The sequence below is a fragment of the Marmota marmota genome, unplaced genomic scaffold (assembly GCF_001458135.2).
Source record: "Marmota marmota marmota unplaced genomic scaffold, marMar, whole genome shotgun sequence".
Taxonomy (NCBI): Eukaryota; Metazoa; Chordata; class Mammalia; order Rodentia; family Sciuridae; genus Marmota; species Marmota marmota.
In genome coordinates, this window is record NW_026000022.1 from 1,031,865 (window position 1) to 1,056,048 (window position 24,184).

At 46.7% G+C, this 24,184-nt stretch overlaps 2 protein-coding genes and 1 non-coding gene across 3 annotated transcripts in view; 1 reads left to right on the forward strand and 2 right to left on the reverse strand.

The window, feature by feature from the left end:
* Positions 1-7,479, forward strand: part of Tgfbrap1 (transforming growth factor beta receptor associated protein 1) — a 61,435-nt gene extending 53,956 nt beyond the window's left edge. The window contains exons 11-12 of the mRNA XM_015505003.2: positions 1,408-1,841; positions 4,896-7,479. Of these exons, the coding sequence (XP_015360489.1) occupies positions 1,408-1,841; positions 4,896-5,072 (611 nt within the window). The 3' untranslated portion in view covers positions 5,073-7,479. The remainder of the gene's footprint in view (positions 1-1,407; positions 1,842-4,895) is intronic.
* A 9,274-nt stretch (positions 7,480-16,753) lies between these two features.
* LOC125618919 lies at positions 16,754-16,860 on the reverse strand. Its single transcript, XR_007350298.1, has one exon. It is a non-coding gene; the product is annotated as a U6 spliceosomal RNA (small nuclear RNA).
* Positions 16,861-19,216: 2,356 nt separating this feature from the next.
* Gpr45 (G protein-coupled receptor 45) lies at positions 19,217-22,865 on the reverse strand. The gene has a single exon (XM_048810470.1). The coding sequence runs from the start codon at positions 22,373-22,375 to the stop codon at positions 21,257-21,259; it is 1,119 nt and encodes a 372-aa protein (XP_048666427.1). The 5' UTR covers positions 22,376-22,865; the 3' UTR covers positions 19,217-21,256.
* Between the last annotated feature and the right edge of the window lie 1,319 nt (positions 22,866-24,184).

Sequence of the window (24,184 nt, forward strand, 5' to 3'; positions counted from 1 at the left end):
GGGGGGGGGGGGGGGGATGCGACTTTGCCAGTGAGGCTCTGTCCACACAAGGTAGGGCCTTCAGAGTGACACTGCCTTTGGGTCTGTCGTTTCCTTGTTACCTGGACCCTTAATTACAGGGAAAATTTGGGGGGAAAAAAAGCCTTGTGTTTTGCTTTCAACCTTTTGTTGGGTGGTGTAGTTGTGGTTTTTAGCAATATAAGCTCATCATGTTCCTTTCAGTGAAGTGTACTTTAAATTGGGCGAGGGGTGCTGGGGATTGAACCCAGGGATGCTTTACCACTGAGCCACATCCCCAGCCCTTTTTATTTTTTACTTAGAGAGAGGGTCTCACTGAGTTGCTTAAGGCCTTTCACTAAGTTGCTGAAGCTGGCTTTGAACTTGCGATCCTCCTGCCTCAGCCTCCTGAGGTGCTGCTATTACAGGCATGAGCCACTGTAATCCCAGTGGAATTGGAATAAACTGATATAAAACACACCTTTTTGGGGAGGGGGGTGTTTGGATTTAAGGGGATACACAGTCAGCCCTCCTTACCTGTGGGCTCTGCCTCTCTAGATTCAACCAACTGGGATTGAAAATGTTCCCCCCAAACTGTGTCTGTACTAGTCGTGTACAAGCCTTTGTCTTGTCATTGCTCCCTAAACAATACAGTATGACAAACATGGGTGCAGCATTCGTGCTGCATTGTGTTGTGAGTAATCCAGAGATGATGTCAGAATACATGGGGAGGTATGTAGGGTATGTACAAGTGCTGTTCTGTTTTTTATAAGGAACTTGAGCATGGTGTATGTTGATACCATAGAGGCTGGGTCCTGGAACAATCCCCCCAGGACACAGAGTGACAGCTCTTATACCCTTCTGCCTTTAGTCAAAGAAAATGTACTACACTGGGAAGCTGAAGACCTGGAGACCCGGACTGCGGAGTGATTCACCGGGGCCTTCTGGGATCCTGGATCATTGGTTTTGTTCATTCTGTAAACATATTAAGTAGAGTCCAGCCATGTGGTGGTGCACGCCTGTCATCCCAGCAGCTCAGGAGGCTGGGGCAGGAGGATCTCCAGTTCAAAGCCAGCCTCAGTAAAAGCGAGGCGCTAATAAGCACCTCAGTGAGACCTTGTCTCTAAATCAAATACAAAATCGGGCTGGGGATGTGGCTCAGTGGTCCAGTGCCCCTGGGTTCAGTCCCCAGTACCCCAAAAAAGTAGACTCCATCTTCTGTTTTACTAAGATCCAAATTGGCACGGTGCCAATACAAGTAAAGCTTTCCTCCCAGGGTCGCCTGGGCGGCAGTATTTAGCACTGTCTAGGTAGCCAGGGGGCTGCCCTTTCTGAGACTTGGAGCAGCAGGATGCAGTGGTTCCCCTGGCAGAAGCCTGCCTGTTTCTGAGTGGCAGTTTTGTCCCACAGAGAGGATCCAGGGTGCTGGCCTGCCCATGGAGAGCGCCATCCTCCACGGGAAGCTGGGCGAGCACGGGAAAGCCCTGCACATCCTCGTGCACGAGCTGGGGGACTTCTCGGCGGCCGAGGACTACTGCCTGTGGAGCTCCGAGGGCCAGGACGCACCCTGCCGCCGGCACCTCTTTCACACGCTGCTCGCCATGTACCTGCACGCCGGCCCCGCTGCCCACGAGCTGACTGTGGCTGCCGTGGACCTGCTGAACCGCCACGCCACGGAGTTTGATGCCACACAGGTGTTGCAGCTGCTGCCTGGCTCCTGGTCGGTGCAACTGCTCTGCCCATTCCTGACTGGGGCCATGAGGGACAGCATCCACGCCAGGAGGACCACGCAGGTGGCTGTCGGCTTGGCCAGGTCAGAAAACTTGATCTACACATACAATAAGGTGAGTGCCTGGCCTACTGGATGGGTGGACTTCTGCTGCCTGCCCGTGAGTTGTGCAAGGCAGGTTTACCTGTGCAGATGGTCTTGGTCAGCTTTTTCTTCTCTGTGACTTCAACATATCGAGTACCAGATTGTTCCCACCTAGAAACAGGTTGGTGTGGGGAGAGGCAGGAGCTGGTGGGGGGCAGGACATCAGGGTAGCTCTTCTCCCCTTTTGAACACTGATGATCAGTGAGCAGGTGGGGTGGGGGAAGGGAGGAAGGAGAAGAGTCAGAAAGGTGCTGCTCGCTGACCAGGTAGCAACGGCCGGGCACCATTCTGGCACTTTCCATCATACCATTTCATCACCACAACAGCTTTATGTCGTGTCTACTAGTGTCCTCTCCACTGCACAGCAGAGGAAACTGAAGCCCAGGGAGGTCACAGTCAGTCAGAGGAAGGGCCCAGAAGTGCCTCCTGGGCCAGTTCTTGTCACCAAGCTGTCCTCCCTGTCTGGATACTCCATGTGGTGGCAGAGCGGGAATCCACATTCTTCTCACACATAAAGCCTGTGTGGACTCCCCATGGCCTGGGAGATGCCGCCCTGCATCCTCTTGCTGCTTCCTGGCATGGATCCTGGTCTCAGCCAGGCACCACCCAGGGGTGACGCTCCACACTTCCTGGCCTTTGCATGTTCTGTTCCCACCATCTGAAATACTCCTGCCTCTTCCTTTCTGTCTGGTGAAAACCAGGTCAGAACTCAGCCTACTCACTTGTCCATATTGAAACCATCTCATACCCACAGCAGATGAACCGCCTTCCCCCCTGCTCATCTGCACGCTTTGTCATACATTCATGATTCTCTCTTACTACTATTAGACTGGGTTCTTTGAGGGTAGGAAACTTCATTTATTTATCTCAGTTTCCCCAGGGCCAAACCCAGCATGCTGAAGGTGTTAAATAAGTTGTTCTGTTGAATGATGAATGCAACTAATGAGTACAAGATCAATTTACCAACTTGCTTCTCGATCCTGTCAATAGACTCACCTGCCTGGGTTGACCGAACTGAATTGTGTAGGACTTTTTGGTTTTTTGACAACTTTATTTTATCAATTAAAGATCACCCATTTGAAGTATGTAGGCCATTATTGTTTTAAGCCACCAAGTTCTGGGTTGCTTATTGCGCAGCCAAAGCTAACTGATCTGACTTGTTTGTTACCATGGGGAGTAAAAAAGAAGCATTGACTAATGCATGTAGAAAATAGTAGATCTAGACAGCCAAGACAGTTGAGCCAACAAGTGCCATGACTTTCATCATTATTATTTGTAAGTCAAATATTTATTATTCTCCCTCTCATTCAGATTGCTCAATAACTCCTCCGTGAAGGAGGTTTTGTTGGCTCAGTTTCTGTCCTCACAGATTTGAAGTAATTACTATGCATCACAGTGGTATGGGGGAGAGCCCAAAAGAATTAGATAACATATGCCTACTCTCAAAGAGCTGTCAAGGTATACAAATGGGAAACATCTAAAGAATCCACCCATTCATTCTTTTATTTATTTATTTTATGAATGTTTTGTAAAGCATCCAAATTGCACCAGGCTCTGAGCTGGGCTCTAGGGAGAGACAGAGACCAAAGATGGACTCCTCCTGCCTGCTCCCAACTTCAGGGTCTGGTGGTGGTCTTGAAATCTGTCTTTGCCTATTCACAAGTGTTGGAACACACATGACAACACAGATTCCATGAAAATGAAGATGATTGAGGTTGGGTGGTGTAGGCATTTCACATGGGAGGTAGAGATAGCATGGTTGGGCCGTGGGAAGAGGGGCAGCATTTTAGGGAGCATGGAGAAGCAAAGGCAGTGAGCATGGGTGCTGGAGAGAAGAGCAAGGGATTAATGTTAGTGGAGGGGACCACCTGCCAGGGGGTTCAGGACCTAAATGTTTCAGTGGAATAGTCCCTGGACCTGCTGCTACTTTGTTGAGTGGCATTAATCAACCAGCTCTTGGCAAATCTGGCACGTGCTCCAAGCAGCAGCCACAAAGCAATCGGATTTGCATTCACGATGAGCTAACTCTGTTAACTCTGTTTGCCATGACTGGAATAGTCGTTCTCTCTCCTGAATTCAACAGACAAAAATATTCAGCTGGCTCCAGGTTAGATGAATCACAGAGTGAAAAAGAGAACCAGTTTCAGAACCAGGCTTCCTAAGGGAGGATCCTGGCTCCTCCACCTGCCGGTCATAGGACCCTGTGCAAAATAGTTGATCTCTCTTCCTCAGTTTCCATATTTTGAAGGACTTTTGAAAACCAAAGCCAGGAAGATCATTTTTTCCCTCTTCACTTTCTGTGCTTTTACATTCTTCTTTATGATCATACACAGGAGTCCAAGTGGGTTTCAGAGGTTCAGTTCATGGCTGGCAGACTCCATAGTTCTGGGCCCAAGGTGAAGCAGAACAGCACGGCTGAAGGGCATGGTGAAGGAAAGCAGCTCAGGGCTCATGGCAACAGCAAGTAGAGAGTGAATTTTTAGAACTTTTCCATTTGCAAAATTGAAGTCTTTACCAGACCTGGGCTGATGGTTTTACAGCTCCATTTTATTGTTTACCTCTAAAGAAAAGAGATTGTATTGCCCAGCCCATCAGGAATGTGCCTCTCATTTGCCACAGAACCTGGGCCAAGTCCCTTTTTTGTACTTTTCTTTTTGGCAAGTGCGAGGGCCAGGGAGTGAGATGGTGCATGGTCCTGTGTGGCTCTCACATTCACGTCAGGCCTAGGGTGAAACAGAGCCCTGAGAATGTTGGAGGGAGAATCTGGAATAGAAATGCCAACAAGCAGCAATTTCTTTTATAAACAAAGAACAGCTTTTTTTTTTTACTTCTCTGGGTACCAAGGATGGTTTGATTATTTCCACTGCTTGCATACTGTTTAAAGAAGTCGATATGAAAACAGTCTGCATCAGAGAGAACCATCCTTGCAGGGTTGGGGTGGAGGAAGTGCATCAACTCTTAAAAAACAGAAGGTGGTCACTTGGGATTTAAATGCAGCGTGACTACTCTTGTTTTCTATTTGCAGATGAAGTTGAAAGGAAGCGCAATCTGGCTCTCGGACCAAAAGCTTTGCCAGCTGTGCCAGAATCCCTTTGGCGAGCCTGTGTTTGTCAGATACCCAAATGGAGGGCTTGTGCACACCCACTGTGCCACCAACAGACACACGACGCCCAGCTCGCCCAGCCCTGGCACCCGGACTTGAAAAGCTTGGCTCAAGCACACAAGGGGGACTCCGAGGTCTTTTCTAAGCCTGCTGGACACCAAGAGCAGACAGCTGCCACACTTCATGCCAGCGGGACCAAGGGAAGGCACCTGGGTGCCGGGGACACAGCAGTCCCTGAGAATCCCGAGAGTAGGCCTGAGTTCACCTGTCCAGAAACACAGTCGTCCAGAACAGAGGTCTCCCCTTAAAGAAAAGGGAGTCTTCCCCGTGTGGCCGGGACAGGTGAGAGAGCCCTCCTGAGACACCTGGGCACTGGAAAGGTGTTGCATGGTCTTCAGGTGAAGCCCTTCCCACCCCGGGCATGTCCAGGGCACGGTTCTCCAACTATGTTGGCTCTGCCTTTGTCCCTATAAGTGGCCAACCTTAGGGACATACTTTTTGTTTCTTCTTCCCATCAGCTCTCATTCCCCAAAAAGTTCTGTTTTGTTTACTCCATCAATCACTTTTGGGTAAATTCCTGTGCTTCGCACTGCCTAGCAAATGGAGATCTTTTTGGAAACCGATAAAGGTCCAAGAGAGAAGCTAGTTTGCCCATTCTGAAGTGGGCACAGGGAGCCCAAGATGTTGGGGACCTGAAGGCAGGTTCCTTTGCAGTGACATCATCTGCTGATTAGAAGCTCCCTGATGAACAGGTTCCACTAAACCTTTTCATCTGAATTCATAGCATCTTTGTAGTTCCTCTCTCATTGAGAAATTCATCTGTCATGTTCATTAGGGCTATTTTTTCTTGTGAAAACGTACCTCCTACTGAAGACTTGAGAAATGAAAAGGGAAAACAAGAGAAGCTAAACCAAGTGTGCTTTTTAGGAGTCAGACCCTGGGCAAAACTGCCTTTGCCCTGAATGGAGGCACCCTTGCTCCTGATAGGTGCTTCTAAAGATTTTCCAAGGAGGTCCAGTCAGGCTGACTTACCTGCCAGCACTTTCTATGCCTGCTCTGAGACTTCCGGAATCTGCAAAAGAAAGGTCTCTCATCCATAACCACCTGGGGATTTGCTTTGTGCTTCTGCATCATGTCAGACAAGCTGCAGCGCTTACCATTTCACTGCCTCTTTGGAATTTCATCCTTGTGATGACCTGTGCTGGGAAGAATTTCCATAAAGACAATATACCCCGTAACCACGATGTTTGAGAAACCGGGATCTGCTGGTACCTATAACAGGAGGGCGGCGAAACACACCCATTCTTCATCATCCTGGGCCTTCCTGGGGGGAATAAAGAACTCACTGTCTGTTCTTTAAAAAATGTTTGTTATACTAATAATGATCACTGTATTTTTTTTTCTTTTGGGATTCTGAGTGAGCCAAGAAGCAAAAACATCCTTGTGTTTTTGGGGGAGTTGGCACCTTTTTTTCCTAACCATGTTTCAATTATCTAAAGAATAAACAATGAAGAAATTCTCTTTTGGCTCAGGTGTATGCTGTGCTGTGTAAACTGGTCTGAATTCCAAGCTGGGTCATGAGCATCAGTTCCTGGATGACTGTTTAGGAACTCATTTTGTTGCATGTGTTATCACTGCAACCTGTGAGTTGAGGTTTGTATTCCCCAAAGAGCAAGTTACCTGTATACGCAGCATTATACTTTTAAAAACACTGCTTTCTCTGTCCACAAGATGGGTGCGGTCTTGGAAAAGGCTTGGGATTGCTCACTCCTGACCCGGGGACACTAGTCTCTTTTTTCCTCCCCGCTCTGAAGCTGGATGGATATTTTGAAACGCCTGCCATTGTCTCCAAGAATGAAAGCTGTAGTTGGGCAGTTTCCCCTCTCTACTGAATCATTTAACACGAGCGGAATAATATGGCAACGTGCAGGATTGTCTCGTATGTTAAAAACTGTCTTCTCTAACCCCTCTCGCTCTCTCACGAGGTCCTTTTCTTAAATCCTATTTTTAAGACAAATACATGATTCTTTCTACCAGGCCTGCTGTTTTGTGACTGCCGTTGAATAGAGCAATTAGAACTGTCACTCAGACCTTTTCCCTCTCATTAGGTTCAGCATAGCCATTCTAGTTAAAACAGCATGAACAGAAATCAATTTACATTAATATTCTATGGGCAATACTGTTTAATTTTATGGACTGTTTATCTGCCGTGGCCTATCAAGTATTAACGCAGGAGCGTCACGTCGGCTGGGGGGCCTGGGCCTGAGCTCAGAGCTGGGAAGTTTGGTAAACTGCGCTTGCTCACTCTAGGGTGCAGGGAGGTGGCCGTGGGGTTCATTGTCACCCAGATGTCTGTTGCGCAGCTGGGGTAGTCCTTGCTTTTTTGCCTGTTGTTCCATAGAACCGTTTGTCCTTGCAACTTTATCCTTCTCCCCTGACTGGGTCCCAGATACACAAGATGTACAAATGTAAACTTGTTGATTTTATTAAAATTCTTTTAATTCGTTGTTCTCTCTGTAATTTTTTTTTAAATGAAAATTCTCTTGATGAAGTGATGGTTTCCACGCACACTGTCCCTAGTCTAAGGAGTTCTAGAACCTCGCCATCTGCCCCTCACAGAAGGACTTGTAGTGGCTGCCCCTGGAGTTCTGTTCCTCCTGGACCACCTTTGAATTTATCTCCTGCATGTTCTTAGGGTGCTGCTCGACACCTCTAGCCTTCTCTGAGGAATCACGCACTCACTGGGGAGATTTCCAGTGACTTCTACTCACTTCCTCTTTTAGCTGAATGCTCTTCAATAAGCAGGTCCCCTTTGCATTTCTATCCCTGAACACATTCAAGGAATATAATCAAATCTCACCTTTTAAATTCTCCTCCTCTAGTATTTTGCTCATGGCAGGTCTTTGAGCAGCCCTATTTTAGCTCAGCCCTTTCTTTTATTCTTCTTTCCTTCCAGGTACCCTTCTGCAGAAAGGACATGTAACATGGTTTCCATCTCGATTATTCTAACCCCATTCTGCCTAGGCTTAGCCAGGCCATCCCAAACATGAGTGGGTCCAGGCGAGGTGCCATGACTCACTGTATTTCACGTGGAAGAAACGGGCATTGTTTTGTGGTGACTTTCTTGGAGTTTGGGAACCATGCCAGAAAATCAGCTCCTGCCTGCAGATTCCCCAGCCCGGTGCTTTTCTGAAAACCAAGATGCACCCAGAAGCCAGCCCAGGGTTCACTGTACTCAAACCTGAGTGTCGCTGCTTTTGGAAAACCCTGGAGCAGCATCTTTTGACAGTCTTTTGTTCCTGGGATCCCAACGTCCACTAGCATATCAGGGAATGTGAGAGTGGCACGGGTGGACTTAGGTGTCGAAGCATGACTGGCAAGAAAGCGGCTGTGGAGTCACACTGGATGGTGAGACTGTTACACAGGCAAGAGACAGGCAAGTGGCTGAGAGACAGAGTGTAAATTGATGTCCTAAATGTGTCCGTCGGTGGAAGCAGAGACTGGCGTCTGCCTCAGTTAAATGAGCTGTGACTTGTGCTAGGAGTAATTAGATATTAACTAACACCCCATTTGCTCTTAACAGCTCTGTCAACCTTAGCGTTTGAAATGAAAATGTCCAAGAATCTAGACCATATGGACCAGAAGCCCTTTCACCTCCTCAAAAAAGCTCCGTGGCTGGAGCAGCATTTAAAAGCTTGTTAACACACTGGTCGAAGATAAGCGCTTGAATTAATGAAGCCTGCTTTTCTTCAGTTTGCAACCAGGGAAAGGAAACAAACCGCTATAATTCACTCTGCAGTCTGGAGTCGTAAATTAGTTAAATGAGATCAAGTGGCAAGAAGGGATTGGAAAGCAACGCGCACAACAGGACAGGCTGTGGGACTTGAGCAGTAAGATGCTGGGGAACCTGGGTCCTTTGGGCTCTGACATGCTTGACTGTGGCCACGGCAACAGGAGACCTGGGGAGTCATAGGTGGGAGGGGAGCGAGGTCGTATCCAAGTGCCCTTCAGGTACTGAGTTGTTCCGAGCAAAGGAAGTCAGGGCTAGGTAGTGGGTCTGGTATCAGCCTGTGGTATCAAATGCTGTCCTAGAGCATCTGGGGATCTTAGGGGAGGACCCAATGACACCCAGCACAGGAGGTCCTGCTCAGCATGGCCAGGGATGTGTCCCACGTGTCTGCAAATCCAGAATCTCATTCCACGATCTCCTTGTCACCCAATGTGGTTCAAGGAGATCCCTAGAAAGGAAAAGGGGACCTCAACTCAGTCCACCACAAGAATGGGAAGTCATACTCCATGTACGTATAACATGTCAAAATACACTCTATTGTCATGTATAACTAAGAAGAACAAAGAAAATTTAAAAAAAAAAGATTATCTAGTTATGGAGGGAGGGCTGGCTGTCCTGACACCCTGCGTTCGAGAGTATCCTGTGAACCGATCATTATCTCTGCCCTGTCACTATAATTTCACGCAACTGAACTTTGAAAGCAGACTGGGGTGATGCCAATGTCTGTTTGTGATTCATTTGCACCTATTGCTATAACTGTCAGATATTTCTGTGTTTATACAAAGACTAGAAAATGAGCTGCTTCTGAAGCAATGGACAGAGCTGGTTAGCTGTTCCCAGCCCACAGTGGCCATGCCAGGGTTATCCAGAGAAAGAGAACTAATAGGGTAATAGGGAGGAGAGAGAGAGAGAGAGTATGTGTGTGTGTGTGTGTGTGTGTAACAGAGAAAGAGATTATGAGGAATTGGCTTACATAATTTTGGAGGACAAGATGCCCCATGATTTACCATATGCAAGAGGATATCCAAGCCGAGCACAATGGTGCATGCCTGTAATCCCAGCAGCTCAGGAGGTTGAAGCAGGAGGATCGTGAGTTCAAAGCCAGCCATAGCAACAATAAGGCATTAAGCAATTCAGTGAGACCCTGTCTCTAAATAAAATAGGGCTGGGGATGTGACTCAGTGGTTGCATGCCCCTGAGTCCAATGCATGTCCCTGAGTTCAATCCCTGGTACAAAAAAAAAAAAAAAGGGTATCCAGGAAAGCCAGTGCTTAAATGTAGTCTGAGTCCAAAGACTGGAGAAGCAGGGAGCTGATGGTAAACCCCAGCTTGAGGACAGATGAGGGGAGATGTCTCAGCTCAAGCACTGACTGAGACAAATTTTTTTTTAAAGGGAGTGGATTTTTATTTTGTTTGCCTTTTACTCATTTCAGGCCCTCAATGATTGGATGATGCCCACTCACCTAGGGGATGGCCATCTATTCCACTGAGGCTACCAATTCAAATGTTAATCCCATTTGGAAATGATATCAGGAACATATCCAGAAAGAAGGTCTAATCTGGGCACTCCATGACCCAGTCATGTTGACACATAAAATTAGCCACCACATACGTGGGCAAGAAGACGGAAGGACCTCGCTGCACCCACGAGCGGCTGCAGGCCCTTCTGGAGCAGAGTCGAAGCCGGGATGCCTTACTCCAAGCTCATGATCACATCCTGCAACTGCAGGGTTAGGAATGGCCTTGCTGCAGAGCGGGGACTGGAGGGCTCACCAAGGATTGCATTTCATGTGAAGGAAACAGTCTTTCCCTTTTCTTTTCATGTACTCCTTTATTCATACATTCAGGCATTTATTCATTTCAAAAGTATGTGCCAGGCCTGGTGCTAAGCTCTGCAGATAAAATGGTAAAGAAGAAATATTGGGTCTTGGCCTGGCAGGTGCTCAACATGGAGATAATTCCAACAGAGCAGGACAAAGGCTGAGGGTGCACAGAGAGGGGATAGATGGGCTGCAGGGTCAAGCCTTCTCCTGGTTCCAAGCAGAAGAACAAACGAGTATTTGTGCTGTGGAAAGACCACCAAGCCCACCGAGGGAACCACTGCCAACATTTCCATCTGGTTTTTTGCCTGTTCATCTTGGTCTTTATAGAGTCAAAGTTTTCAATGGCACAGGATAGGGACAAAAAGACAAAGTGCAAAATGGTTTAGTCAATCAGCTGGTTTGGAGAATGCTTTTTAAAAAATAAAGTGTTTAATAGAAATGTTGAGGTACGGTGATGTCAACTGGTACAGCTCCCAAAAGGATGTCATGCAGGGCCACATGGGAACATGCCAGGGCCAGTCGGGAGATGGTGTGGGGGTTGGGGGACACAACGACACAGACAGGAGGCTTTGTTGTGGTGTCTACAGGGAGGAACAGGTGAGGCAGCGCAGGTAGATTTAGGATTGGCTAATCTGAGTAATTTTGACATGCTCTGGGGCAAAGAGACTGCCTCTGGCTGTCTGGTACCTGGCCCTGTAGTGATTAAGGCAGGTCATTGTGGCCCAGAATGTAGGAGCATAAAAGAGGAGGCAGGTGGCCCCTAGACTTCGGACTGGTTGGTTTGAGAAGTGTGCTCATGGGCACCCTGTTGGCTAGCTCTAGAAATTGACTTATTGATCAAAGTGTAAGAGAAAAAAAAAAAAGACACATTAATACATCATTTTTATTAGGCTCCTGGGATGGTCACAGCTGTATTCCTCAGGACAGAGAATAGGAAAAGATTTTAATATACTTCTCACTTCAAGGTAGGAAAGGTAGCATAAGGGGAATTGCCTTGGTCAGCTCAGGCTGTTATACCAAAACACCACAGACCAGGTGGCTTACACACAAGTGTCTATTTCTCATAGTTATGAAAGCTGGAAGCCCAACATCAAGTTATGGGTAAGGACTCTTCTTCTGGCTTGCAGCTGGCCATTTTCTTGCTGTGTCCTTATATGGCAGAAAGATCTAATCCATCATGGAGATGCTGCACCCTCATGACCTCATCGCCTCGCAACCCCCCACCCCAATGCCATCACATGGGGGTTAGGAATTCAACATATAAATCTAGAAGAATGCAATTCATTCCAAAGAAATAGTACAGGGTGAGAAACAGGTGTTAAGATAGTCTAGAAACTTCCTAGGTCCAGCTGGCCAACCAGTTAGCTTGCTGTATTCAAGGGATTTCTTCAGTCTGAATGACTCAAATTGTCCTGAGTTTGCCACAGGTAGTCTTTTTAGTCCAAACTGGTTTCCAGAGAAGTACAAAATCCCTGTGGTCATTTTCTCTCATATATTTCTATAGATAGTTAGTGAATGTATATTAATTGGCCAAAATGCAAAGCTCTTTGAAAATGCCTCCTCAGTCAGCATGGCTGCGTGCTTACCCTCCCTACCTGATGATCTGCTTCCTAACTCCTAGTTCTAAGCCTGTTGGTGGAGGGTGCCAGGGGCTCCTGGGAAGCACTTCGTGACCCACCCACAGGATTTTCCAAGATTCTGGTTATTCTCAAGCTCAGCGGGTGGGAGGAAAGTTTGAGATGAATGATCTGAAAAAGCAATTTTATGGTCCTGTCCACCAATTCTGCTTTTAGAAGCTAATTTTAGTAAAACAATCAGTTGGGAGGCAGGGAGATTTATGTCAAGGATATTCGTTATAGTGTTTTTTAAAAGTAGAGTGAAAAGCAGGAAAACCCCCTCTGAATATGCAAAGTAAGTAGCACTTATTTTGGATCTCATGACATCCACACAGTAGAAAACTATAGCCACCAGGAGCCACTTCAAAATGTGAACACAAAACAAAACAGAAATAAAAGCCAGGCCCCAGAAGGATCAGTGGCACAGTAGGGTCTGAATTTTGCAGAAGAACATATACATTTTTATGTACAATTTTAAAATATTTGAAAAAAAATCACATTCTTTATGCTTTTGTGTTTCAAAAAATTCTAAGAAGTGAATTGGTTGTTTTTATTTCTACACGGGGCAAATTACTTTTATAATTGAAGAAAAACCAACATCATTTTTTAAAACTATTTTTAAAAGTAGGGAACATTTATTCATCAGCATGGCAAACATGCCATTCTTCTATAGAATCTGAAGCCTATGCTTTAATAAGTTAATGTCATCTCCTATCAGGTGAAGGGCTCAGTCATATCCAAGTCTGGTTTTGCATTGTTTGGTTCCCCCATCCCCCATCCCCACCCCAGTGCTGTCTCTCATGGCTACCTGTGCAGATCTCAAGAGGAGGCATTCTGCTGAGAGTCCCCAGGGTCCCTGCCTGGGGAGCTTCTTTCTAGTAACTTAGACTGGCTGCGTCCTTAGAGACCCATTAAATCCCAGTGATAATACAGAGGCTTTGGGTAGAAGGAGCCTCAATTTCCAGGTAGTTTCTTCCTTGTTTCTGTTCACTCTTGAGGGCAAATTAAGATTTCCACTTTTCCTTATGCATTTTTATAGGTTCAGTCTTGACTGTGTTTCACAATGAGCTTCTGCTCCTCTCTTCATGGTATATTTAATACAGCATTCAAAGGCTTCCTGACTCCGCCACAAAATCCTGAAATCAGAGACTATGGCCGCAGCATTTCAATGAGGGAGGAAATGGGAAATTTATTCCCCTGAAGGACCATGCATAAGGAGCAGCAAGTCTTTCTTTTAAAAATTCTAAATGAGTTTGGTTGGTTTTTCTGAGACTGGAGTGATTGGTAAAAGGCCAGCAGATGTCAGAGGCCACAGCACAGAACATGGAGATCCAGAGCAAATGATTTGTTCTTATGAACTGGACCCTGGGGATCTTCAGATGTTTACCTCAGCACCTCTAGGGGCTGAACTGCACATCTGGACCCTCAGATTTGTGAATGCAGAAGGTCAAGGTCTAGTAGCAGCTAAGCTCTTCTTACACACAGATAAGCCCTTCCCATTCCTTCCAGAACAATGAGGAAGAATACATGAAGCACCTCCCCACTTGATCCTTCTTGGACCATGGCAATCTCTGTCACCTCTCCTATTGCCAAACACCTTGTTCTTGACTCCTCCGGGATGAAGGGCAGAGAGCAGGAGGCAATCTGAACTCTCTGCAAAAGTAACCTGGGATACCTGCCCAGAGTGTGGCTCGTGCCCGATGCTCTTGCTTTCAAACATCTTTTTATTCATATAGAATCCAGATGCTAATCTTCCAGCAAGGGCCCCCCAAGCCCTCCCTTTTCTTAAATGTTTAAATCACCATGGTTTGACTTGTGCCCCATTCCATGCTGCCATGGCAACCAGTCTCCACTGTTCAGTAACCGAGACTTTGAAATTACTCTTTCCTTTAACGTAAGCAAATTCTTGGGCAAAGTTGACCTGTGTTGTTTGCTTACTGTTTTCTTGGGAGGGGAGGTGGGTACTGGGTATTGAACTCAGGGGCACTCAACCACTGAGCCACATCCCCAGCCCTATTATTTGTATTTTATTTGGAAACAGGGTCTCATTGAGTTGCTTAGCACCCTGCCATTGCTGAGGCTGGCTTTGAACTCACGATTCTCCTGCCTCAGCCTCCCGAATCACTGGGATTCTTGTTCTTTTAATAGTAGTTTTTCTTCTGATTTTGTAAAGTTCATCCCCTGGTGTCTACAAATTTTCAAACAGTTTGGAACATGTCTTTCATCTTTTTGTGTCTGAAAAAGTTCATGGGGCAAAAGTTTCTCCTCGCCACAGACGTAGGCCAGGGATAAAAGGGAGGCAGCTATCTTTGAAGAGATAGAGATATACTTATTGAAGTATGAATAAAGGATCAGTTGTGAATTAGTACTTGGGACTTCAGGATTTGTATATGTTCTAAGTCCTCTTATTTATTTATCTGGGGGTACTGGGATTGAACTCAGGGGCTCTTAACCACTGAGCTACATCCCCAGCCTTATTTTGTATTTTATTTAGAGACAGGGTCTCACTGAGTTGCTTAGCGCCTTGCTTTTGCTGAGGCTGGCTTTGAACTCCCAATCCTCCTGCCTCAGCCTCCTGAGCCACTGGGATTACAGGCGTGCGCCACTGTGCCAGGCCTCTCTGGTTTTTTAAATTACATGCTGTGTTGACAGACTTTGCTGGGAGCCCACCCAATCCTTCTCTTCTTCCAGGATGAGAAACTGTAACTAGGTACATGACAGCCCAACCAGGGTCTCCAGTTCCCAGTCTCTTTTGCAGCTAGGTCATGTGACCAAAAATGACCAGGAGCATGTGATGATTTTTTCTGCACAGGCTTCTTCATGCCTGTGCCCTCCTGCGCTGGAATGCAGAGGTGGCTATAATCTAAACTGACTGTGAAGACGATGCCCCAGGGGATAGTAGGAAACTAGATGAAAGAAGCCCAAGTCTTGGACAACCACAAAGAGCAGAGAACCTGGCCAGCTGCCCTGGACCTTCACTGTTCCTGTGTGTTCAAAGTCACTTTGTTGTTGGCTCACTTTGTTATGCTTTTACCCTCTCAGCGACCACCCCTGAAGTCTCCCTCCTGCCTCCCTGTGGACCTCAGAACAGCCTTAAGAAGAGCAGGTAGGGGCAGGCATGGGATTGGGGTTGCAGTCTTTCCTCCACCCATTCATCTCATCAGCCCCATGGGGCCTGCTCATAGTTCAAGAGCATTTTGCATGGAGTGACGTGGGGCAGTTAAAGATGTTGAGCAAAACTTTGCCCTTTGTTTTAGTCACATTTTCACTGCTGTTAACCAAAGAACAATTAGAGAAGGAAAAGTAAGTTTGGGTGCTTATGGTTTTGGAAGTCGGAAGACTCAATGCATAGATGGCCAACTTCATTGCTCTGGGCTGGAGGTGAGGCAGAACATCATGGCAGAAGGGTGTGGCAGAAGAAAGCATCTCAGGGCATAGTACCAGGAAGCAGAGAGAAACCTGCTCACCGGGGCAAAATATGTATACCCCAAAGGTATGCCCCAGGGACCCACCTCCTCCAGTGACACCCTACCTGCCTACATTTGCCACTTAGTTTAATCTCTATGAGGGGATTGATGTACTGATTCAGTTAAAGCTCTCATAACCCAATCATTTATTCTCTGAACTTCCTCGCTTTGTCTCACACATGAGCTTTTGGGGGACACCTCATATCTAAACCATTAAAAGTCCAGTCCACAATCCTGGCTTCAGTAGACGTTGTGTTCTTGTCAACTGGACGCTGTGAAATCCTCAGGCCACCTGAGGTTGAGGAAAGGGACCGTGATATTGTGACATAACAAATCTAAACTTGGTCTCTATCCTTGGTTCCAGACACAGAGTTCCTAAAACTCTGGGAACCGCCAGAGCAAACAAGAGGGCTTTTTTAGTTGGCTCTTTTTAGTTACGCATGACAGTAGGATTCATTTTGACAGAATTATAAAAGCAAAAGCAGGGAGGGGGATTTCTGTACCTAATGAGATGACTTGTATCTGGGCCCTCTGGGCAGCTTCAGGAGCAGGGCTGGTCACCAGAAAGACCATGGCATGATTTCAGGGTTAAGACTTTCAGCCAGACCCTTTCACCTCTGGAGAGGGGAGACTGGTCACCAGTGACCAGTGTTGTCAGCCATCATGCTATCCAACGAAGCCTCCATAAAAACCAAAAGGACGGGTGCATATGGCCTTCCTCATCCCAGGGAGCCCACCCAATCCTGCAGGCTGGCACTTCTGGAGAGGGCACAGAAGCTCCTTCCCACATGTCCTGCCCTCCGCATCTCTCCCATCTGGCTGCTCATCTGTATTTTTTTTTTCTTTTTTTTTTTTTAATTTTTTATTGTTGGTTGTTCAAAACATTACATAGTTCTTGATATATCATATTTCACACTTTGATTCAATTGGGTTATGAACTCCCATTTTTACCCCATATACAGATTGCAGAATCACATCAGTTACACATCCATTGATTTACATATTGCCATACTAGCGTCTGTTGTGTTCTGCTGCCTTTCCCATCCTCTACTATCCCCCCTCCCCTCCCCTCCCCTCCCCTCTTAAAAATATGGAACGCTTCAGGAATTTGCGTGTCATCCTTGCGCAGGGGCCATGCTAATCTTCTCTGTATCGTTCCAATTTTAGTATATGTGCTGCCGAAGCGAGCACTCATCTGTATTCTTTGCAATATTCTTTAAAATAAGTGGGTGAAAGAAAGTGGAGTGTTTCGCTGAGTTCTGTGAGGAGATCTAGCAAATTAATCAAACCCAAGGAGGGAGTCATGGAAATCTCCAATTTATAGCTCTTCAGGTGACAACCTTTTACTTGCCACTGACATCTGAAGTCAGGTCAGTCCTGTGGACGAAGCACTTAACCTGCGGGATCTGACATTGTCTCCAGGTTGACAGTGTCAGAACTGAATTGAGTCAGAGGACATCCTAACCAGAGAATAATTTGCTTTGTCTCCCCCGCCCCCCACTTCAGAAGAACTCAACAACCTGTTTCTGATACGAACTCTTTCACCCTGACCCCCTCAAAAAAAAAAACCTCGACGATGAAGCAGGTGGGTAGTACACCTGGAGAAATTACCGCCTGTGAATTTCAGCATCTACTATGGACCGCACATTATTTCACTTACTTTCCCTTTTCTTTTCCCCTGCAGTACTGAGGATCAAACCCAGTGCCTTGCACGTGCTAAGCAAGCACTGTGCCATGGAGCTACACCTCCAGCCTGTGTTGATTCTGCACTCTGGCCCCTGTCTGGGAGGATTCCTACCATTTCAAAGACCAGGAAGGTGGGCTGCAGACTTGCCCCGAGTCACACAGAGAGAAGCAGCCCTAGGGTTCGGTTGTCCCTTCAGAGCACTTGTTTCCACCACATCCGTTTCCCTGGGACCTAAGACCTGAGCGCTGGGCTCCCCCACAACGGCAGGGCAGGGCTAGGGACCAGGGAGGCTAGCCAGGGACTGCCTGAGAAAGGGGAGCAGATGGCATTGAGACTGCTCTACCTAGAGTAGCAAGCTGTGTAGTGGGGAGGCACAGCCTGGGCTCAGAAAAGCAAAGCAGGGCTGGATCTAGACTTCTGTCGTCCATCTTGGCTGTCTAGGGAAACTTTGCTTTTATTTCACCTATGAGTCAAGACGAAAAGGTGGCGGATTTGCAGGGGTAGTCACAATTAGGACAACTCTTCTGAGATTCTCAGTTGGTTCCTCTCACGGGTTCTATGTCCATGGGTTCAACCAACCACAAAGGGGAAATATTCAGAAAAAGAAACTCCTGCGTACTGAGTAGGTACAGACCTTCCCCTCTTGTCATTACTCTCTGAACAACACAGTGTAGTCAATATTTACAGAGCATTTACCTTGTCTGGGTATTATAAGCCACCTAGAGATGATTTAAAGTTTGTAGGGGGGTGTGCACATCATTTTACATAAGGGACTGAGCATCTCCAGATTTTGATATCTGTGGAGACGGTTCCAGGACCTCTACAGGGCACTACTGTATTTGTCTCATTTCTAAGGTTCTTCTAAGAGGCCTTGGCACCTACTGAGGGTGGGGAATTACTTATTATTGTAGTTGGCAGGTTTCTCTCTCCCTCAAAGCCTCTCAGAAACAATCTAGGTGTGAAGCTTCTCTGACTTGACACAGATCCCAGGGTTAGTGTGAACCACAGGATAAAACAAAGAAGAAAAATAAGTGAATAATTGAAACAGTGAAGTAGATCTTGTCCTGACAGTCTCGGTCAAGGAGACCAGTTATCTTAGGAAATCAAAGTTCAGTAAAGATTCAGGAAGTCCAGAGAGCACTGTGGAGAAGCCAACCGCAAGTGAGCATTAAGACTGACTGATTGAAGTCTGATTCAGCAGGGTCTTGATAAAGATAAAAGGGGTGTGAGCACCTCTTTGTGCCTCCTGTGGCTCCAATGCTCTCGGGTTGTCATCTTATGTGACATCCTTCTTTACTGTTCCCAGCAGGCTCTAGACTTCTTGGAATCCTTTTTTTTTTTTTTATTTTTTTATCTTAAGAGTTGCAAGAGCCAGAATGCTCATATGTCACAATCTAGTCACCATCAAGATAGTACTAAGACATGGGGCCCTGGGAAGGTGATTAGGTATGAGGGCTCCACACTCGTGAATTGGACTAGTGTCCTCATAAGAGGGACTTGAGGGAGATATTCTTCCCCTTCTGCCATGTGAAGACACAACAAAGTCCCAACTATGAACCAGAGGGCGAGCCCTCACCAGACACCAAATCTGCTGCTGCCTTAATTTTAGACTTTCCAGCTTCCAAAACTATAAAAAATAAATTTCTCTAGTTGATAAATTACCCAGTTTTGTTAGAGCAGCCTGAACAGACTGATAAATGGGTATTGGGCATTGGATCCTGGGCTTACTACTCATGGTCTTGGTGCAAATTTTGGTAAGAACATGGTCTTATACACTGAAAGAGCAATAATACTTTATTTAAAATATATACAAAATTATTACTTTGAAACATAAATATTACTTTCAACATACATCATATAGTGTGGGTTGATATAAATTTTGGTACCTTCATTCATTCAGTTTTGTCATTTCTCTTTTGCTCAAGGCTCCTGAAGAAAATTCTCTCGACAAATCCACCAGACAGGAAGTACCTACCTGTAGGCTTGGTCCCCTTGGTGGACTGGCTGTGCTCTTAGCCACTAAAATCCTACCCCTTGGGAGCTGAAGGCAAACCCTGCCCTTGTTGGGGGCACTGGGAACACAGGATTGATGCAACCATGCTTACTTATCCACAAGCCCATTGCCTGTATCTCTCTCCCGCCATCTTGGGTGGTTGGAATAGGTGTCAATTATTTTCTTGACAAACCCTCCCCTGGGCTGAGATTAATGTAAGTTTTATTTTCCGCTTCATTCCCCTTCTTTCCCTGCCCTCTGTCACCACTAACATAGGAAGAATGCTGGAATAGGAAGCTGGACTCTGAATACAACTTGGAAAGAAATAAATGAAGCAAAAATGGAGTGTCTGTTCTTAGGCTGAGTCACTACTCTCCTGAGATCAATCAGATCACTGCTTTTGGATGTGACCCATGCCTGATTCATTACTAGCTCCCCCATAGTGCCTCACATCCAGTAGGCACTTAATAAATGCTCATTGCATGGATGAATAAGTGAATGCAGGAGACCTGGGGTTGTGGGTTTAAAAACACCCATTTTAGAATCCAAGAGTTTGAGGTCATCTAGACCCACATCTTCACTTGGAAGCCGAGGCTTATAGAAGGAGGTGAGATGAACAAGGTCACCTGACTAGTCCCTGATAGTAAGATCTGGAATCAGACTTTCTGAACTTCTCCTTAAATTCCTCACTGTCTTCAGATCTGATGCACTCAAGAGAGCCCAATGGACCCCATGCTGTCTCTGAACTCAGGGAATTCCCCTCTCCACAATGAAAGCTCCTTGTGGTGATGGGAGCCTGTGGGCATAGTGGCCAAGTATACAGTGCAAGAAAGATCCCCTCGAGACTCCCAGATCCAGCCCTGGCAGGTGGGTCTGACAGCAGCAGTGGATGTGAATGAGGTAGGAGGAACAGAGGTCAAGGGGGATGCCCAGTTTGTTGGGTTTGTTTATTCTACAACAGTTCTAGCTTTAGAATGCATCTGGAGCCTTCCAAAGGCTCTGGAGCCCTGGAGTGTCCAGGGGAAACATGTAAACAAAGCCCCCAGATTCTAAAAGCAAGTCAGTACAAATACTTGCTCCATGGATGGATTACAGGCATTTTTTTTTTTTTTTTCAGCACTGGGAAGGATGAAAATAAAGGGAGAATGGGAGGGACCATGAGGGAGAGGGGAGGGGGTGAGGGATGACCAGGCAGACCAGGTGTGGTGGGGAGATGGGCATGAGTGCCCAGGTGGGCGTCTCCTTTCAACAGAACTGCCCAAGAGCATCCTCTGAGCTGAGAACCTCCATGTCATACCAGGAAACTCAAAGAGTGTATGTGGTTTCCTTTGCATCCCAGTGTTTTTCGATTTCTTTCTGGAAAGGATGATGTGGCATGGTCAAAAATGCACACCTGAACAACACAAAGAGCCTCCTGTGGTTCCCTACACCCACAAATGTAGCTAACCCTGAAGAACACTGGCCTCGGTGGAGTGAATGGTAATGCATGGAATGACCCCTACCTGGGCTTCTCACGCCACCCACAATCTGACATGATGGTGTTGCTCTTAGGCAGGGGTCCAGGGGGCTCAAACAGCAGAACTGAGCTCCCAGACAGATCCTCCTCCTGCCTGGCTCCCTCTGCTGCCCCCCTTCTCACTTCCTGCCCAACTCCCACACTACCCGCCCTCCCCATTTGCCTTGACTACCTCACCCTTCCCACCAGAACCAGTATGATTCTTCAACCATGAGAAACAAAAATAACTCGCCTTGCTGAAATTTGAAATTTGGGAGCTGCAGCTCATCTGGCAACAAATGAGTGCCTTTGTGCTTAAATGGTCACCAGCGAAGGAGGAGGACTCAAATGCCAGGAAGCGGAACTGGGTCTTGGACCGAACCTGTGCGGGTCCTGGCTCCCCACGGCTGTGCTACACTTCAGACTGGTTTTCATTAAACACGTAGACTCTGCTAGGCTGGATTCTCCTTTGGATCCGCTCAGGCACTTTGGGAAGGATTTGGAAAGTTTGGGGTAGCAACTCTAAGCAGGCCTCCCGGAATTTTTTGATTCTCCAGCAGTACACGATGGGGTTAAAGACGGACTTGAGGTAACTGAGCCACAGGATGCAGGTGCTGGTGGTGTAGAAGGACCGGCTGTAGTAAAAACGCCGGCTGAACACCGAGAGGAGGCTGTAGACGGAGTGCGGCAGCCAGCACAGGGAGAAGCCCACGAAGAGGATCAGGATGGTGGTGAAGGCCTTGGTTTTGAAGCTCAAGTCCACGCTGACCTGTTGTTGCCGCTGGAGCCGCCTCAGTCCAGCCCTGGTCAGCTGTCGCAGGTCCAGGCTGTCGGACTGGTTGTGGACGCGGACAGCATTCTTCCGCACCGTGTTGAGGATGCACAGGTAGGAGCACAGCATGACGCCGAAAGGCGCGAAAAACACGGCCACCACCAGCGTCACCACGTAGGCGCGGTCAGCGGGGAACTCGGTGTAGCCCAGCACACACTGCGGAGCTCGCGCGGGCACCTCCACGAACGTCCAGCCCGTGAACAAGGGGACCGAGATGCAGAAAGACAACACCCAGGAGACCGCGATGATCACCTTGGCCCTGCGTGGATTCAGCTTGTCCTGCCGCTGGACGATAATGAGAAAGCGGTCCACGCTAATGATGAGCAGGATGGCCACGCCCTCTAGGACAAAAAACCAGTAGAGCGTCGCAGAGAGCCGGCAAAAATGGTCCCCAAAGTGCCAGTGGACGGTGATGAGGGTGACAGCGGTAAAGGGCATGCAGCATAAAGACAGCATGATATCCGAGAAGGCCAGTGTGGCCAGCAACAGGTTGATGGCGGAGCGCATGGCAGGCCTCTGATACACGATGATGCAGACCACGGTGTTCCCCAGGCATCCAACCACAATCATCAGCATCATCACGATTGCCAGCGATATCCTGAGCGGGGCGGACAGCGGGGTGGCCTCGGCATCCGACGCGTTGCTTGCGTTCAGCCGCAGGTGTTCGTAAGTCTCCATGGATGTGCTGTTACAGGACATGGTGGAGAGAAACTTGGAGCATGGACAGAAATGGCTGCAAGGGTGCCCCTCAGCGCTCAGGTGGCTTGCGTTTTCTGTCCACTGGCTGCATCTTCTTCCTCAATACCTGTGAATCTCCAGGTTGCTGAAACGGTCCCGGGGAAAGGTTTTTCTTTGGGTGTTCTGGTTATGATTTGCCATTCATCAATTACATGGTGATCATCTCTGTGGCAACTAATTGCATCCACAAGCTTCCTCCTTGGACACTACCTGTAGCCTGGAGCAAGCAAGAGTGCAAAAGAGAAGTGAGTTAGATTTTTCCAGCATGTGCTAAATAGAGAACTCGCTTAAATTTGGCAGGTACAAATGGACATATTTGGTGGGTTTCACATCTGTGATTCAGCCAACCAAGATAGGAAATGGTCAGGAAAAAACAGTGCATCTGAACTGAACCTGTACAGACTTTTCAAATTGTCATTTTTTCTCTAAATAATATACTATAATAACTATTTATATAGTACTTACATCACATTAGATATTAGAAGCAATCTTAAGATGAGTTAAATATTTGGAAGGATGTACATGGGTTATATGCAATTACTATGTCATTTTATAAAAGGGACTTGGGCATCTGTAGATTCTGCTCTCCAAAGGGAATTTGGAAGCAATCCCTGATGGATACCAAGGGACACTAGAAGGGAGAGAAAGAATGACTCATTTATATGTCATTTAGGACAAAACTTGGTATTCACAAACACTGAGTCTTGTCAAGCAGCCCAGGAAAATCTAACCAGCTGTATTTGGGGGAGTGAGGAAGTAGGTACTTTGTCATTATCATTTTTATAATAAACATTTATGTAATAACTTGAGTTTTGAGCAACCTGACTGAATGAAGCCAACGTCCATTAGACTGCTGACTCCCGCAGGCAGGGTTTTATGTGTTTTAGTCTCTGCTGTATCCCTATGACAGTACCTGGCAAGCAGGAGGTGTCCAGTAGATATTTGCTAAGTAGATGAATGAGCGGTAGTTGATGCTGCTGCTATTCTATTTGCTTAACTTAAAAAAAAAAACCACTTTATTGGGGGTATAATTGACATATAAAGAGCCATAAGAGTTTGTATCACAATGAGCACTGAGATAAATAGGCACTGTGAAGCCATCACCACCACCAAGACCATCAACATATGCATCACCTCCCAACACCGCCCCCCTGTTTATCACTATTATCTTGTGTGGGTATGATAAGAATATGTAAAGTCTACCCTCTTGACAAGCTTTTTGTTTTGGTACCAGGGATTAAACCCAGGGGTGCTTAACCACTGAGCCACATCCCCAGCCCTTTTTATTTTTTAATTTTAGACAGGATCCCGCTAAGTTGCTTAGCGCCTCACTAAGCTACTGAGACTGGCTTTGAACCTGCCATCCTCCTGCCTCAGCCTCCTGAGCTGCTGGACCTCTTAACAAGTTTTAAACATATGTTTTTGTTTGTTTTTACTTAAATATTTTAAGTATATTTATTTAACTTTATTTTGAGATAAGTGTAAATTCACATGAAGTTATAAGAAAATAGTGAGATCCATATAACCTTAACTCAGTTTCCCTTAATGATAATATTTTGGATAACTATAATGTTGCTGTAGTATTACTCTTGGAAACACTGGTATGGAGAAGGGATTTCTCCCCAAAAATAAGCCCTTAAAAAAGATGATGATGGGCTGGGGTTGTGGCTCAGCGGTAGAGTGATCGCCCAGCAAGTGGGAGGCCCTGGGTTGGATCCTCAGCAGCACATATTTTCTTCCTCTGAGTTGAGGCAGGGATGTCATTCAGAC